The 15,294-nt window shown below is 45.8% G+C and overlaps 1 protein-coding gene across 1 annotated transcript; it reads left to right on the top strand.

Moving 5' to 3' along the window:
• The first annotated feature begins 5,231 nt into the window (after positions 1-5,231).
• On the top strand, positions 5,232-9,986 carry FITM2 (fat storage inducing transmembrane protein 2). Its single transcript, XM_061375338.1, has 2 exons — positions 5,232-5,449; positions 7,417-9,986. Exons 1-2 carry the CDS (start codon positions 5,277-5,279, stop codon positions 8,057-8,059), a joined length of 816 nt encoding a protein of 271 aa, XP_061231322.1. The 5' UTR covers positions 5,232-5,276; the 3' UTR covers positions 8,060-9,986.
• The last annotated feature ends 5,308 nt before the right edge of the window (positions 9,987-15,294 follow it).

Here is a 15,294-nt window from a genome sequence, read left to right as displayed (position 1 = left end):
GCAGCCTGGTGGTGAGAGAGCACAGCACGGCGGGCAGGAGGCGTTGAGCTTCATGAGCACAGGAAATGCACAGGTAAAAACCTGAACACATTACTTACACCAAAGCTAATTTATTATATTAAACATCCACATTCACACTGTGACAATCCTGAATGCAGCGGGTGTTCAGCAAACCCTTTGAACATCTTCTGTAATTATTACTTTTTATCTACAGAGCGTTTCAATAGTCATTATGGTCAGGGCAAATCCAAATCATGTTTCCAGCCAACACTTGTATAATTAACCAAGCTGGTAAAGCACAGATTGGATATTATGTATGCATGTTTTTTTAGTTTTACAGTCAATATCTGTAATTATACATTTGACTGAAACAGCCACAGCTCATGTTATGTGGCTGGCTCTACCGGTTACCCAGTCAAGAAACCAGCACTATTAACTGTAGCCCCTGCAACTAATCAACACAAGGTCACTTCCAAATTTCACACCTGAATATATATGACTGATTCTTTCCTGCAAATACACGAGCTAAAAACGCACCAGTGAAGTCTGAAAAGTTCATATTTCTGAACTTGAATGAGTAAGCACAGACCATTTCCTTCCCATATTTGACCAGTTCCAATAAACAGTCCTTTCTTCACCTAAGGACACGTAATATTTTGGTATGGTAGCTCAAGGGCCACCCAGCAAAGGGTTTCGTGGAAATCGTTGTTGTGACTTCTGCATGAGGTTTAATCTATCATTAATAATCATCACGGAAGGGAATAAATGGAAACAACACTTTTAGCACCTGGCTAACAGGAAGGTGAATCGGACTGGGCAGGAGTTCCTTCCCAGTGACTGTGCTGCCCAGAGAGCGCTGCTTGCTCAGCCTGCAGGGAAAAGCCTACCCTACAGCTACCTCTGCAAGACAACACAGCAAGGATCAAGTGAATTCCAATGCGCAGGTGCTGGGGGTGAGGGGTTTCTGTGGCAAACACAGTGTGAATTCTACACTGTGCAGAAAAGGGACTATGTCAGCAAGGACTTGGCCACCATAGCTGCTCAGGGAAGTTAGGTGATTATAAACATGACTGTTTCAGACCGTTTTGTGTCTATGTTCATATGCACTCGCATGAATTATACTTTTTTTTTCCATGAGGAATCTTGTCCCCACCTCACTGGCTGATGGGCTGTTTAATTTGCATTAAAGAATACAAATTACAGGGAGAGTAATTATTTTACATCTTTGTGCACTCTAGTTACTTTTAAGCTCTTCAGGTCATTACTGTAGCCCACCATAACCCCCCAGCTGTCTCTGGAAGAGCTTTAGGAAGGAGTAGAACAGAACCTCTCCCATATCCCACTCAGGGTATGGGATACAGAGGTTAAGGGACTCGCCAATGACTGGAGAAAGGGGTTTGTCAGAGCCAAAAGTTGCACCCAGCTCCTCAGAGTCCATGCTCATCACAGGACCATCCCCTCCTGTATATTAAAACCAGCTGTTGGACTGCTCTGCTGCAATCTGGCTGTACAGACAGAACAAGGAATGTAAATATTCTGAACCAGTAGGTATTAATTAGCAGCATTAACAAGGTTTCTGCAACTGAAAACTGCATTGGTTCATTCTTGTGTTTCTTATGCTTTGCCCCACATCCCAAAACATTTTAACCTTTGGATACAACCACCAAATATGCTGAAAATGCCCTGCAGCTCGGATCATACCCTTCCTATTCATTTGAGGAGAGATGGAGGGGAATGTGCCACCTGAAGAGGTTTTCAGCAAGGGTTCAGTCTTTACAAATTCCCTGGGGTTAATTTCCACACTTTTCCCCCCAAATTCTTGGGGTTTCAGGACTGGGAAGGACCTTTCCCATTGGTTTGGGCAGCCACCCAGGTGGTGAGTTAACATCATCTCCCTTCTGTCTCTCCACTCAGCATCTTGTCTGTAAAAACAACATCTGTTTGCAGGAGGGGGACTTACCCTTGGTTCTGACAAGACTGGGGGTCATAGGAAGAGCATCGCTCCCCATCAGAGACTGACAGCAAAGGTGTAAGCCAGTGTGAGGGAAGGCTGCTGCTCCTCTGCCCCAGGCTGCATTTCAAAGGCATCACTGACACAAGGGAACAAAGCACAACATGAGCTGACAGTGAATAGAGAAGCCTGCAGAGCACTAAGCACTGAGATTGATGGATGGTGTCTCAGCAAAGAGCCAAAGCTATCTTAAACTCCCAGCTTAAGCTCCTATTAGACAAAGAAAACACAGCACGAATTCTGCTTATGTAGCACCTCTCATGCGAACGTTCCAGGATATTCCATGATCAGATTCAAACACAATCAGTCATGGAGGTGTGAGCAGTGCTCACCAAGGAAAACAGGGAGCAGGGAGGCTCTGCAAGAAGCACCTGGCTTCCAGAGGGAAGGGCTGGGGCAGTTATGGGAAGCAGGCTGTGGGAATTGCTGTGAGGCGGGAGGACAAGCCAGGAGGAGAGAAGGTCTCCCAAGCCCAAAGGGGACATTACCTGTGGGGTAACTCGGCCCCTCCAAGTGTGTAGACACAGGCTGAGGGCCCTTCTGATCCCACTGGGCAGCGTGCTTGGATGGGCACCTCCATCTCTTCCTGATGCCCTCAGAGCACACCTTTCCTGTGGTGTAACTGGCCCCTGAGAACCCACCTTACCAATCATCTTCAGTTCTGAAAGTGGTTCTACAGCTCCTGAGGAATCTGTCCCAGCACACTTTAGAGGCAAAATGGGATTCCCCAAGGAAAGTGAAACAAACTGGGGGGGGTCTTGGGTAAAATTAAACCAGAAAGCAAACAGAATTTTAACCAAGTAGTCTGGAAGATTTTGGCTTGACTCAGGCAGTGATTTGATGAAGTTAAAGAAAGAGATACAGAGAAAGGGAAGGACAGCCACATCTGCTATACCGAACTCAGTTTAGTATGGTTTATACCTGTTGCAGTTCAACCAGGTATCAGTGAGAGCTCTTTGGGAACCATCTGCAATCCCCCTAGAACAACCCATATTCCCTCTTTCTGAACAGAGGTTTTTCTTCTGTTTTAAAAGACCTAAATTCTTCTCTGATTCTTTACAGAGGAATGGCGACTGGCTCCTCAGAAGGACTATTGGCCTTGGCTGGTGCACATGGCAGCAAATATATGGCCCGACAGTAGAGATTTACTCTGACTCTGCAGGACACCTGGACCCCGCTGCGCTTTGCTCACTGCACTTGCGAAAATCCATGATTTACAGAGATAATCCTCAGACATTTCAAGCTGGGCTGAAGATAGACACATTCCCAGCCCATGCCATCGATTCCATTCATCTGGAACAGGTGCCAAGCATATGAAATCCTCCTGCTGCGTGGTAGACACCACAGCATGCTTCATTAGCAGCCAGCCGAGCAGCTCGCCACCTCCAGCTGGCAGGCAATGCAAACAGGCTGAGACCCAAACCTGGGAAGCAAAGGAGGCGAGGTTTCAAAGGGAGAGGGGGATTTAGGAAGACAATACTGGACTCTGCTTAACCTGCTCCCAGCCCCTCTTATCCTCACTCATTTGAGTGAATGCAGCTGTGTGTCTTTTCTGATCCAGGGGTACAATGCTGTGGCTGGGAGTGCCAGACACGGCCATGGCAGTCCTGCTAAAAACAACACCTAAACAAATGGCCAAATGCCATTTACCTTGGATAACCTCCTTAGCTGAAACCTTTCATATCTACTGGGGCTGCTTTGATGTGTCCTTCTGCTCTTTCAGCCCAGATGTTGTCATAGATTTGCTGACGATGACTGCAAACCGGCTTTGAAACGCACTCTGGCAAGAAATACTTTCCCATCCTGTCTCAGATAGGGTCTGCTTTTTTTGTCCCCTCCCACATTTTTCTTCCCGAGGCCGCTGGGTTGAACAAAGGCTCTTTGTTCCTTTAGCCATTTCCCTGCTTGCTGGTGCTTTTTGTCATGTGTTAAAAGCTAAGTTGAAATGACAGTGGCAGCAGTTCAATAGGTCTCAAATACCACAGTGATGGCCAGTGCTTGGACATCACTTTCAACTATAAACATAGGCAGTGAGAAGGTGTGGGAGCCTTGACAGCCCCAGAGATGGTTTCTGCCTCTGTCTTAAGCCCCAGCATAGACATAAAATTCTACTATGTGGAAACTGTCCATTTTTCCCTTGGATATCATGGTAAGACCCTGTCTTTCAGAGGAGCTGACTCCAGGAGTAGTGGATGTCAACTTATAGGACAGAAGACAGCCTCAAGGTGCACCAGGGGAGGTTTAGATCAGAGAGTAAGAAATACTTATGCACTGAAAGGGTTGTGAAGCATTGGAGACAAGCTGGGGAAGTGGTGGAGTCACCATCCCTGGGGTATTTAAAAGACTTATCGATGTGGCACTGAGGGACATGGTTTAGTGATGGACTTAAAAGATCTTGAAGGTCTTTTGCAACCTAACCAGTTCTAGCATTCTGCAGTGGAGACATGACAGCCCATGAGCCCCTTGGAGTGTTCTCTTCCGATGTCCTGCTGCAGAAGCATCCTGCCTATCAGGTGATGGATACAAAACACCATCTTGGTTCTCATTTTGATAGGAGACAGTGGGAAATGGAAGCTTAGAATAGAATCACAGAATAGTTCGGGTTGGACAGGACCTTACCATCATCCAGTTCCAACCCCCCTGCCATTGGCAGGGACACCTCCCACTAAACCCTGCCACTCAAGGCTCTGTCCAGCCTGGCCTTGAACACCACCAGGGATGGAGCATTCACAACCTCCCTGGGCAACCCATTCCAGTGCCTCACCACCCTCACAGTAAAGTATTTCTTCCTTATATCCAACCTAAACTTCCCCTGTTTCAGTTTTAACCCATTACGCCTTTTCCTGTCATTACAGTCCCTAATGAAGAGTCCATCCCCAGCACCCCTATATGCCTCCTTCAGATACTGGAAGGCTGCTCTGAGGTCTCCACGCAGCCTTCTCTTCTCCAGGCTGAACAGCCCCAGCTTCTGAGCACGTTTTATTCCTCTGACACGGATGTACAAGGGACCTTTTCCTGCTGTGGGACACTCACTCCGGCACAGACCCCGCTCCCCTATGGACCCCGTACCCTCACGGACCAGCTCCCACCGCAGCCTGCGCAGGGCCCTGCAGGGGGCGCCCTTCCGCTGCAGCCGCCTGGCCGGAGCCGCCAGGGGGCGCTCTAGCTGCGCGGCGGCGGGCGGGGCAGGTGCCCGGTGCGCGGGGTGTGACGTGTGACGCGGTACGGCGGCCGGGCGGGCTGCGGGGCTCGGCGTGCGGCGGGGATGGAGCGGCTGGAGCGGTGCGGGCGCTGGCTGCGGGCCGCGCTGGCCGCCGGGCGGGTGCGGCGCAGGCTGCCCTGGCTGCTGCTCGCCATCGTTGTCCTCGGGTCCGCCCTCAAGGACGGCGACCTGGTGCCCGAGACGCCCTTGCAGAACAAGCGCAACCCGCTCAACGTGTGAGGAGAACCGGGACGGGCGACGGGGAGGGAGCGCGGGCCCCGGGGCGGGAGAACGGGGACAGCGACACCCGCCTGCCCCGGGCGTGGGGGCCGGCGCTGGGCCCAGGGTGGGCTTGCGAGGGGAGGCTCGGTGTGAGCGGCCTGGGCCCGGCGGTGGGGTGGTGTCAGTTGGATTTCCCGGTCCCCCCGTCTCCTGTGGGGTACGGGACTGTGAGAGCGAAGAACAGTGGAGTTTCCCGCTCAGGTTTTATTGGAAGGCGGGGAAAAAGCAATGTTTTCCCTTCTTTAGTACCCAGGTCATTCCTTATATTGAAGTAAGCAGGTAGTTAGCAAGGTATGTAAAAGCAAGCTGAAGAAAATAAGACCTTCATCGTCTTTTGTAACATCAGAGTTCCTGCCATCCTTTTCTAGCACTTAGACAACGGCTCAAGTGCCTTAGTCACTCCTAAAGTGCCTGTGAACCTTGTGAAGGGAATGAGGAAGGCGCTGAGCCCGGCTGGTGCACGTGTGCTTTGCCTGCTACACAGCGGGCAGCGACGCTGAAGTTGCTGTTTTCCCCTCTGATTCGGGGAGCTTGGTACCTGATTCCGGTTTTTCATTTGGTGCCGTGTGGGAGAGGAGCTGCTCTCAGTGCGATTGAAAGGAAGGGCTGGCAGGAGCGCTTGGGGAGTGACACTGACCTCACAGCAAAAACATGCAGCAGTTCAGCTCTCCCTTTTTAAACAGAGGCAGGTTATGTGTACTGACAGTCCCTGAAGCAGCTTTTTCCCCACAGATCCCTGCTGGTTTGCCAGCAGGAGCTATGTCAGCAGCTGCCTTTTGCTTTAGCTATCTCAGTAAGATGAGGGGTTTATTTTCAGTTCCTATTCCATAGCAGCAGCTGCAGTTGCCACGCAGATGCCGCTTCTACTGTAAAATTAAGAGCAAAGGAGGCGCTCCTCAAAATCCTGGGGCAGGCCCTGACAGTGTTTGTTAGGGTCTTAATGAAGATACAGAACTCTGGTCCTACTTGTTTCTGTCTTTGCTGAAGTGGTGATTAAAGGATGACTGCATGTGTTGAGCTCAGCTGCAGACAAGAATTCCCTGGTTTTCAACCCAGGATATGGGTAAGGATGGGGCTGCACAGTTCCCCTCTCCCACCAGTTGATAGGAAGCCAGCTGCATTGGAAGGTCTAATAGGAGAAAGTACATAGACTATGGTCTCCTTAACTCATTAGGAAATTCAGGTGCACATGCTCCACTTTAAGATTTGACGACTAGTCTCTTGCTAAACAGGATATCAACACATCATCAGTTGGTTTTCAAGACTTTATAAGCATTACAGCAAAAATTATCAGGCAGAAAGTGAATTTAGAGATGGAAGGATTTGTGTATGCCAAAGGAAAGCTCATCAGCTGGAGAGACAGCAGAGGAGCAAACACATTCTACTGCTTCATTTACTTTATAAAGTGATGACGGAGGAAAAGCTTCATGGGCTCATTAGGGAAAAGAATCAGCCCTTCTGTCTGTCTTATTCAGTGGTAAGAGGTTGGTTGAGGTTGTGAAGGGCTTTAAAAGTAAAGATAATTGAGATGAAGAAAGTCAGAGGAAGGGTTACTGTGTAAGGGTGGCAAGCTAAAAATACGTTCTTCACAGCTGCAGTTTGAGTAGGGCAGAGTTGAGCGGGTTTGTAGGGTAACAGCGATTGCAAAACAGAACTGCAAGTCTGAACAAGGGCTTTAGGTCCAAGGGAACACTGCCTGGGAAATAGTGTAAGTACCTGGTTAAGGAATTACTCGTGTGTTAGGCCTGAGAGCGGGGAGAGGGTTAAGATTTTAGCTATGCTTTACTTTGATGGGAGTGCACAAGTGTCTAATTTAGACGGTTCTGAACAATGACCTTGAAAACCTGCTCCTTCAAGCACCACTCTCAGTTCCTGTGAAGTTTCACACATGCATGTTTCTCTTTTGGCTTTTCTCTGGCAGATACTTCGTGAAGGTGGCTTGGGCATGGACGTTGTGGCTTCTGCTGCCCTTCATCACAGTCACCACCTACCAGTTTGCCAAGAGCAAGCTCCTGTATGGTCGTATGAAGAGCATTTTGACGGTGCTGCGGCGTCTCAGTGCACTGCTGGTGGGCACTGCTGTCTGGTACGTCTGCACCGGAGTCTTCATGTACATTGAGAATCTCACCGGCGCGTGCTCTACCTCGGGTAAAGTCAGTGAGCCTCACCGGCTGTTCCACAACAAGCAGGAATGCCACCAGCACAATGGGATCTGGAATGGTTTTGATATCTCAGGACACTGTTTTCTCCTCTCATACTGTGCTCTGATGATCATGGAGGAAGTGGCTGTGCTGGAAGGCTTGTCCATAGACCAGAACTCTAAGCTGCGTGTTGTGGTCAACGCCCTGTTTGTTTCCTTGTGTTTTCTCACCATGATCTGGGTGTTCATGTTTCTCTCTACTGCCCTGTATTTCCATGACTTCAGTCAAAAGCTTATCGGTGCACTGATAGGTCTGTCAGCTTGGTACGGGACATACAGATCTTGGTACTTGAAACCCTTTTCTCCTGGACTACCTCTTCCAAATATACCTTTGAGTTCAAAGAAATATGGTTATAGCAGATAAAATAAGTTTTAAAATGTTGAGATTTTGCTTTCAGTACTGGAGTAGTTGAATGTAGGAATGGTTACTGTATTTCCACTGTAAGGAATAAGGTGATGGGTTGGAGGAAACCAGATCTGTGCTAGCTGATGGCTGGCAGGTGGTAATGAGCTTCTTCCTTGGGAGAAAAAGAACTGGTATTGGAAGATGTCTGCTCTTTTTTAGGAGTTGCTGATTGGCATTCTTATCAAAGAAATCAGAAGTTGGATCTGTTTCTCTTACACATAAATGAAGGAGCAGATCCAAGGCTGGTAGAGGTCTAAGTGTTGCTAAAATATCAGTACTCGTCAAAGCAGTATATGGCTCCCTTGTGAAACTAGAGCATCTCATGTAATCAAATGTTACATCACTTCGCCACAAATGCCTCTTAGTTGTCTGCACCTTCTGCAACGATGTGAGTACATCTTGAGTAATGTAATGTCTTCAGCAGACTATGACTTTAAATTCATGCCTGCCTTTGAAAAGGAAACTCTTGGAAAACAAGCCTTAACTTTCTCCTTAGGTGTAGTATCTGTAATAATATTTTGTCACTTTATTCATGACACACAAAAAAAACCAAACTCCTTCCCACTTTGCTAAAATGTCTGATACAAGAATTGGGGTTTTAATGTTTTATGAGTTGCACCCTTTGCAACAACGAGTACTTCGTGGTATGTTTCTTCTAGAAGAACAGTGAAGTGCTGGTGTTGCAAGTTAGCTTAACCTGCTAAGCTTGGTCTGCTTGGAAATGAATGAAACACAATGTTTATCCTACGGGCTGCAAAGCAGCGTGCTTGAAGCAAAATTTATTCTTGCTTATTCACTGTACCAACAAGCTGCTTAATGTGATTGCATATAAAGCTGTGGCCACTTTTGATGTGGCTGGAAATGCACTACTGAATAAAACACTACTATTATATAATGAATAGATAGGAGATGGGATGGGTTTACTCATATCAATCAGACCTTTAGCGTAATTTTTGTCTTGAAAAGCTTTTTACTGTTTCATAAAGATTTATTTGTGACTGTGCAAAAGTTGTTTTGACAGTTGTAGTGATGAGCAAGATGGCCTAAAAGGGCTCTGGGCAAGGTAGTGCCTGCTGATCTGAGAGTGGGCTTGACCTCTCTGGAGCATTTGACTCCAAGGTGATTATTTTGCTGAATGTAGGGTATGATGCACTGTAGTCTAATCTTGGTATGTTCCTTTTTGCCATCTCAACAGCTCTCTTCCAGCAAGAGAGCAACAGCGTTTGCAGTAAGTACAGCAGTGTTAAATCCAGACTTGTGGTCTGCCTCTGAGGAGAGCCAAATTCACCCGAATTGCCATTGAATTCAGTGGCCAGCAGGAGTTATTGTGTGTCCTTAGAAAGTACAGATCACCTCTCACAAAGAAGCTGTTTCAGGAGGTTATGTATTTTGTCAAGGTCTTACTTTTGTTTTTGCATTTAATTGCCTTTTAAGCTGACTCTTTGGAAAATTTGCACTGATTAACTCATATTGGGTTAAATTAAATTTGTTTAAGCAATGCAAATTCATTTGCAGATATTCTTTTGATGTAATGTAAGCCTGCTCCCAGTAGAATTAAGCTAGACCACAAGCCACTTTCACCATGAAAAAGGATGATATTCCCAGAAGATTTTCTGATTTAAGTTTCTGTTGTAGGTTTTCTTTATGTAACTTTGCTATATAGAGAAGGCCCTGGAACAGGAAATACTATTTATTTAAACCAATTGACGTGCTGAAATTATGTTCAGTGTCACAGATGTTTTGTGCAATCACTAGATGGATACTTCTGTCCACTTCTAACAGTGTCATACAAACTTTTTATTATGGGAATAATGTAGGAGATGGTTATTCTCAATTTTTTTTATTTAAATAATTAAATAAAGATCAGTGTTTGTGTCTTTGAGAATCTGTTTCTGATGTGTGTAAAAGATACTGCTGCTGCTCTTCGCTTCCCTGAATGATCCAGCCTCCTGGTATTTTTGTGCTTAATGGGGATGCTTGATCACACTGACACTGAGAATTCTGCAGTATTTGAATGGGTGAATATAACACAGGTTCTCAGAACTACAGGGTAGAAAAAGAAACAAAAGCAAGCCCTGCCTGACAAAGCCAAGTGTCCTAATATGTGCCTGTTACACCAGGCAGTTCATTTTGTATCCACAGAGAGTTGCTTATCGTAGCAGAGTGAAAGCCTATTCCATTGAAACGTATGGGGAAATTCCCATGGGCTGTAATCCTGGTTATGAGTTTGGAAATCTGGGTATGTGTGGCTTTCTCAGTACTCAGAGACCATGAACCAGCTGTTGGCTCAGAAGGTTCCCTTGTGCTCCAGGCCTTCTCTTTGTGCTTTTCGACTGTTTTAGAGTAAGTCTGTGCTTCCTTGCACTTCAGCTAGAAACTAATGGTTGCAAATTTTCTGTTCCTGTATTTGCCATCACCTTTTCCTTACTTCCCTCCCTCTCCCAAATACACTTTTATCATTAAAATAAGAATGTGGCCTTTCTACGACAGATTTGCAGCCAAAGAAAAGCAGTGCTGGGAGTACCTGGATTTGATGTCCCGTGCCAAAGGCACAGATCAGCTGTCAACAGGTATTATTGTTTAAAGTTCTTTGAAGAAGTGTAAATTTTAAAGGTAAATTTTCATATTTTGTAGTTAACTCCAAAAGACAGCAACTAATCAAAAAAACACTTTTCTTTTTTTTTTTTTTTTTGTCTGCTTTTCTGCATTAAAATATTTCTCTTGTTCCTTCAGAGCTGTTTTTCCATGTCTGTGGAATTACCTAGGGGATTTTTGTCTCGAACATCTTACTAGCATATTACTTGATGTATGATTTCTTGTTTTTTGTTGCCTGTATTTGTCTAGCCTATTTTCTGGGCTGTCTTTCAGCCCTTAGAATCATAGAATAGTTCGGGTTGGAAAGGACCTTAAGATCATCAAGTTCCAACCCCCCTGCCATAGGCAGGGACACCTCGCTCTAAACCATATTACCCAAGGCCTCGTCCAACCTGGCCTTGAACACTGCCAGGGATAGTGCATTCACAACCTCCCTGGACAACCCATTCCAGTGCCTCACCACCCTAACAGGAAAGAATTTCCTCCTTATATCCAATCTAAACTTCCCGTGTGTAAGTTTTAACCCATTACCCCTTGTCCTACCACTACAGTCCCTAATGAAGAGTCCATCCCCAGCATCCCTATATGGATATCCCTATATGCCTACTTTCCCCAGAAGCAGTGTTTGACCTGACTGATGCCCAGAGGGTGCCTTTTGGGGCCAGCAAGGAAGGAGTCTCAGCTAGAGCACAGTGGGAGGATGAACTGGATTAGGATTCATTTCAGTCTTCACTTACCTGGTTCTCTTCCAAATGTTTGCATCACTGGAGGCAAGATCAGGCAAACAGGAAAGTTTAGATCTTTCGTAAGAGCCCTCTGAATGGTTCAGACTTAAAACACACTTGAACCTGGGGTTTGATTCTTCCTCAGTATCTTTGTTGAAAGCAAACTTGTTCCATGAATGCTTCACTGGTGCTAGATGATATTCTTGGTTTGCCAGTTTATTTGCATGTACTGAAGCTTGGGTTGTGGAGTGGCTGCAAAGGAAAGAATGCAGTTTTCTGTGTTAATGCATGGCAATTCATGTGAGAAACCCGCTAATGCCCTATGGTTAACAGTAAAAACCTGTGGGGGCTGCTGTGATATATTAAATGTTTTGGAAATTCAGCCTTTAGTTGTGAACATAAGCCTACAGTCCCTTTTTTTGTGAAATATCTGTTTTTTCTCACTGTAGCTTAAAGTAGATCCCTGCAGCTTCTCTGCAATCAGCCTTTTCCAGCTCTTTGCCTTTGATCAGCCTCTGTTTATCTCTGTTCACTTAAAATCCTGTTTCCTGGGATTATTTCTTTTCAGAGCTTCATCACGCTTCCTGGAGCACAAATTAGCAATAAATGCTCTTTACCTCCACTGGATGTGTTGCTTTATATATATGTATGTTTTTTCTTTCCTTCTTGTAAGCATTTTGCTAAAGCTTAAGATGAAAGTAGTTAATTCTAGCAAAAAAGGCTCTTGTGACTCTGAACTTGTAATTAGTTTGTTCAAAGGAGTTGGTTTTTCACTGTAAGGGTGTTTACATGAAAGAAAGCAGTGCAATCCCTGCAATTTCAGGCAATTATGTAGTAATACTTAGTCTGAAAGGTTAATTGGTTTTAAGCTACCCTCTGTCCAGCACAAGACCCAGGCAGCGCCAGCTGCCTCGAAACAAGCTGAATAACTTCTCTGTGAAGCTTTGGAACTATAATATGGCACAGAAAACAAGCAGTAGGTGAAGAGCATTCCCAGCCTTTCAGGAGAGTTGACTATCAAGGGAAAGCAGTACTTGGAAAAATGCCCTTTCTCAATTTGCTTTTCCCTACAAGGTATCCAGCAGAAGGAGATCTGCAGTTGTCCTTTGTCTCTCCCCACTGGTGTAAGGCTGAAGAAAGGAAAGAGTGGAACAAAAGTGAATACAAATTATTATCTTTTATCTTGCATCTCTGAAGCTTTTTTCCACATTCAGTCTGGGTTCATTTTGCAGTTTTACGCTGTGTATATTCCCTCAGTGACACAATTTCATTCATTTAATCTATGGGAAGCACACTTGATGTCAGAGCAATAAATAGGCTCAATATCCTCACTGTAAATGTCAGCTCTCTTCTGAAATCTCTTCCCTGAATCCTGCTCTGCCTCTTTTCTTCCCTATCTCATGGGACTGGGGAGCGGAGCAGTGTCCAGAGCTTGGTTACACGCAGTGTGACTGTATCAGTGACAGGCTTAACATCATGACTCACCACTGGAGAAAATTCAGCTAAATAGGTTGTGGCTCAAAATAGTTGTGATGAAGAAAGCCATGCAACATGAATTGAAAATAAAGATGATACTAAGCCCAAAAAGCCTGTTAGCTTTATATCCGAATGCATGAATTGTTACCCCCAAATCTGGCAGGCTTGTGCCGACTGGGAATGGCGCTCAGGGTCTGCCCTCTGGGTTTTGCTGGTGATGGAAGTGAGCATGAATTTAATACATCCATGGTATAGTGTTCTAGACTACAGCTCTTCCCAACAGCACTGTGCACTCTTGTTCCAGCTTTGCTATAGCCCGACCTGACTTTGGGTTTTCAGAAGACTGACAAGTGATAGAGGTTTGAGGTTTTGGGGAATATTTTGCTGTTAATCATCATGATTCAATATAAAAAAACGATGCCATGGTGTTTTCTGGTTTAGTTTGATTGGGGAGGGTTGGTTGGGTTTTTACACTTGTGGCCAAGGATCCTCCCTATTGCTGCCCTGTATTGGTTGGCTCCGAGGGTATGGAATGGAAAGAGGTTGCTTTTGGTAAGCAAAAATAGAACACTGTTCCAGGAGGCTTGCAATGGAGTGGCATGACCTTGTGATGTAAATAGCGTGTGCAAAGCCGTGCTTCACTATGCACAATACTTAGTTCTGTGTCAAGAAGTGCCTGCAGCGTTGTAAAACACCCTCAAACCGGTTACACGATGTTCTGATCGTAAAGTAGCTTTATTTGGATAACTCTTCTGGAGCTAAAAAGGATTTAGGTCGCGGGAGAGACGGGGTGCTGGTAGGAAAGAGCTGAGACAGGAGGCAATGGAAGTAGGGGGATGGATGGTGTTATTTTTAAATGCTTGCCAAGCTGTCATTGATCTATGCTGTTAATTAAGAGCTTTTTAACAAGGCTGCATCTCCTTCATTTGTCAGCAGGTCTCTCTCAGAGGGTGGGAACGGGAGGTGCTGTGCTCACTGATGCAGAGCTTCCCAGCCGGGGGGCTCCTGACAACAGAAGCATCTCTGTAAATGTCCCCAGCAGTGTGTGGCAGGAGAGCGGAAAGGGGAGCTCAGGGGAGCCCAGGAGAGAGGAAAGGGTTAGGACAGCAGAGGGGCAAAGGTAAAAGGAGCTGAAAGTAGGTCATTGTGCAGAGAATGACACGAAGGAAGGAAAATCTGCGAGCTCCCGAGGGGTGGGTGGAGGTTGACACTTTGCTCATTGATGCTCTTCAGCATCAAAATCACAGGGAAATAGAAACGGTGTGCTTTAGCAACAGCAGTTGCATCTGCAGGTAGAGCCTTGGCCTGCAGCATAGGTTACTGCAGTGTGCAGCCTCTGCAGCTGCAGTGATAGACTTCTGTGTTCTGACAGCATGATTGTTCATCTGCATTATTTATGGTATATGTGGTGTCCTGCCTTTCACTGCGAGGCGTTTAAAGCAGACTGTTTTCTCTCTGTTTAATCCTTCAGAGGAAAGCGTGTAAAATGGAGAGAGAAAGACGACGACAGTAAATGTGTCATTTGGGCACATTTGGAAATCAGCGTGAGAGGAGAAGATAGGGAATTGGTTTGTCACGACTGTGCTTTATCTGAGAACACAAGTTCCAGTGTGTTCACTACTGCTTAAAACTGTAGATACAGTATTGGAAATGGTTTGGTCTGAAACCTCTGCAGTGTGATCACGTTTAGGAAATCCTTCAGGGGGTCGTGTTCTTTGGCTATTTATTTTTTAATCCCATATTATCATATTTTACATTATCCCTGGCCATCTCAAAGTATCATTATCATATTATCTCATTTTAATCCCATATATATCCCAGAAACCTGAGAGGTTTGGTTGCTGTCATTTCCTGCATGGTGGATCCCATCTACATGGGTTTGGCTTTGATCTAAATAATGCCAGTGAATGCCACCAAACACAACCTGTTGCTAAATATTTTCACAAGCCTTAACGTTTTCTGTTTGCTGTTCTCACACAGGGAAGTCCTCCTTTTATTTTCACAGCAGAAAGCTTCCCCTTGCTTGAAGGAGCAGCTCTTACACCATTCCTCTTCCCCCTGGCCAGGTTACTGAACTGCAGTGGTGTGGTGAGGATGGTTTTTTGTGCATTGGCAGCCCTTGATCTCAACTTCTTTGCAGGCTGTGACAGGCTCTGTGGTGGGTTCCCTGTCCTCTGGCAAGCTTGGGCTTGAAATCCTTTATTCTGCGTGGAGAGGTCTTCTCCATCCCTCAGCAAGCAAAGGAGAAAGCTGCCAGGCAGCTGCGAGGCTGACATGTACATGTTCAGTTTTCATAATTGAGTCTTTGGAGCAAAACCCATAGGAGGAAAAGGGGTTTGGAAGCTGTAGTTCTACAAATCTGACCATTGGGAGCTTATTAAACACGAGGCTTGGGAG

Source organism: Neopsephotus bourkii, unplaced genomic scaffold (assembly GCF_033783945.1).
Source record: "Neopsephotus bourkii isolate Nb327-2 ecotype Australia unplaced genomic scaffold, CSIRO-AGI_Nbou_v1 NB_1663, whole genome shotgun sequence".
NCBI lineage: Eukaryota > Metazoa > Chordata > Aves > Psittaciformes > Psittacidae > Neopsephotus > Neopsephotus bourkii.
Note: the sequence above shows the minus strand (reverse complement) of the source record. Positions and strands in the feature narration are given on the sequence as shown.

Excerpts from the sequence above, each read along its gene's own strand:
- FITM2 (XM_061375338.1), top strand. The coding sequence starts at position 5,277 with ATGGAGCGGCTGGAGCGGTGCGGGCGCTGGCTGCGGGCCGCGCTGGCC. Across the intron at positions 5,450-7,416 it reads AAGCGCAACCCGCTCAACGT|ATACTTCGTGAAGGTGGCTT; the intron begins GTGAGGAGAACC and ends TTTCTCTGGCAG.